General features: G+C 38.2%; 1 protein-coding gene across 1 annotated transcript in view; it reads right to left on the bottom strand.

Annotated features, from left to right (window-relative positions):
* Positions 1–1,403: 1,403 nt before the first annotated feature.
* tnfaip6 (tumor necrosis factor, alpha-induced protein 6) overlaps positions 1,404–2,544 on the bottom strand; it is a 9,141-nt gene continuing 8,000 nt past the window's right edge. Inside the window, exon 6 of the mRNA XM_007569266.2 lies at positions 1,404–1,842. Coding sequence (XP_007569328.1) covers positions 1,706–1,842 — 137 coding nt within the window. The 3' untranslated portion in view covers positions 1,404–1,705. The remainder of the gene's footprint in view (positions 1,843–2,544) is intronic.

Genomic DNA, 2,544 nt, shown 5'->3' with positions numbered 1-2,544 from the left:
CCTGGCCCCTGTGGTGAATTTGGTCTAGAACCAGCCTCCAAACCTAACTCCTTATTTATATAAATATTTTGGTAATACTCTGTAAAATATCAGAATGTTCACATAACTTTTATATTTTTAGTTGTTTGAGGACACATTTTGAATATTAAATCAAGTGTTTTGATCAGTTACTCAGTGGTTTACCAAATACTATTAACACTTGCTTAATTAAATGTATTTAAAGTATCCTACTCTGATTGGAGTACAGTTTGGGGGCACTCTAACCGACCTCTATGCATGAGTTGTTGCTCTATGGATCACTTTTTAAAGACAAAAAACACTGCCATAAAATAATGTCTATTACTGCAGCGGACATCCCGCCACATGGGAGTAGGATGACATGATGTGGTGGGCGTCCTTTAGTTTGATTTCTGAAAGGTGGCAACCCTAGTTAGGTGTGTACTGGTAAGGTTTAAGGTCTGAGTCAGGGTTAGGCTAAAAAGATGAATGGAAGTCCATGCAAAGTTCCTGTGAAGATATAAAGACGTACTATGTGTTGGTACGTGTGTGTTTCAGTAACTTTGAAAGACGCTCCAACATGTGGGGTGGCCACTTCTGGCAGTAACGTTATAGCCTCCACTATTCAGTCATCTGCTGCCCCCTAGTGGCTGTGGTGGGCGCTTAAGGCATAAGTAGGATTTCTAAAGTTTTTGATTGCTCACTGGGAAACTATAGTATTGGTGCTGCTCTCCACTATGTTTGTGTTTCCTATCAGGTCATTACTGTAAATAGGAACATTTACTGTAGGAAAAACATGAGACACTTTAAGATTAGCCTCACCTCTGTCAGACTGCCCCAGGGCAGCTGTGGCTACAAACCAGCAGCTTGCCACCATCGGTGTGTGAATAGGAATAACTGGATGTAGTGTGAAACACCTTGGAGACCTCTGAACCTGATAAAGTTCTAAACAAGTTCAGCTGATTTAACATTTACTTGATTGTGATATAAAAACGAACTATGATCATGGAAAATGTATAATAGCGCCTCCTTAACAAATAATTGGCAAAGCATGATCTCTGCTGGAGAACTGGAGATGGAGCTATCAGTGTAGCTTCTTGGATCGGCTGGATTATGTTAGCTAAACATCCTCACACCACCCCACCTTCCTCTTGTCCAGCTTGAAGCTTTGGACCAGTTACTGGTCCACCCATGAGACCATCCATCTGGTCCATCTTGAGTCACTTTATTTCATAAATCAAACCTTTGAAAAACTGTGTCTTTTGACACTTCAGGTAATGTCCGGGTCAGCAACTGAACCGGACATTACACCAACATGGTATTTTAGCAGTAGCTAATACTAAAGCACGAAACCAACTTATTTAGCAACATCTAATGCTAAAGTACTAAACCAATCCACCATTTAGCAACAACTAAATAACATCTTTAATTAGTTTCACATCTTTCTGTTGTATTTCTTGGTATAATGTATCAGCATTCTGATGGACAGTCACTTGGTCTTTTTGATGTACATCATCTCTAGTTAGCTGACCATTTTAGTCTTCTTTTAGATACAATCTTTTGTAAGTCTTGAGTCCTGCAAGTGGGAAATAGTAGTAGTAAAGAAAGAACGTTTATTTCATAGTATTGTTAATTTAGAAAACCAATAAGACTTCTTCATTCCATCAGATGAGGTAACCATCAATTTAAATAAAGCAACAGAGTGACATCAGTGAAGAGGAACGGCGGGAAAGCTGTGGGTATGGTTCTGTGGGCCGGCCGACGGATCAAAAGCAACATATTGTAACTGGAATCCGCCAGCTGTTACTGAAGCATCAGAGAGGAACTTCAGGGTCATCACGTTTCCTGAAACACAGCAGAGACCGGTCTGATCAACGCTTTGAAACTTCTGCCAGTCAAATCTGCACTTAATGAAATGGAACTTAGCGTTTCTAATTTGCTTTGGGGGACCTGAAATGATTGTTTATCTATATCTTCTCCTGCAATACAGCGGTGGCCATGTCGTCCGCGGGAAATTTCTGAGTTTGAAAAGTCAAAACTTTGCTAGAAGAAAACTCAAATTTTGAGATTTATCTCAGTAATTTTCTAGAAAAATAACTTGGGGGAATCAAGGTTTTTCTATAAAGTTTCTGATATTAATCTAAAAAATTCATAAGAATTTTGACATTTTGGCGGAAATTTACCTTGTCATTTTTTGTATATATAATGGCCCTAGTATGCGGTCGTAGAGATTTTAATGTCAAAGGAAACTAGGTAATTTTTGTTTGCTTGTTTCCTGTTTCTACAACTCTAGAGGGAGCCCTAGAGCAAAGAACAAACCTGCAAGACTGACAATCCAGTGAGGCGCACGAAACAGTTCTAAGTTGTGCCATATGAGGAAAATAAGGAAAGGGTTTTTGGAAAATATTTAAAATTGTAATATCATTAAACAAACAACTTAGACAAACGTGTTGAGTTCTAATAGCCACCCAACATTTTAATCAAATAGAAAAACTACATTTAGGTTATCAATCATTCAAATTTTATTCATATGTATATATATATATA

This window comes from Poecilia formosa, unplaced genomic scaffold, assembly GCF_000485575.1.
Source record: "Poecilia formosa unplaced genomic scaffold, Poecilia_formosa-5.1.2 Scaffold239, whole genome shotgun sequence".
In the NCBI taxonomy this organism is placed as follows: domain Eukaryota; kingdom Metazoa; phylum Chordata; class Actinopteri; order Cyprinodontiformes; family Poeciliidae; genus Poecilia; species Poecilia formosa.
Note: the sequence above shows the minus strand (reverse complement) of the source record. Positions and strands in the feature narration are given on the sequence as shown.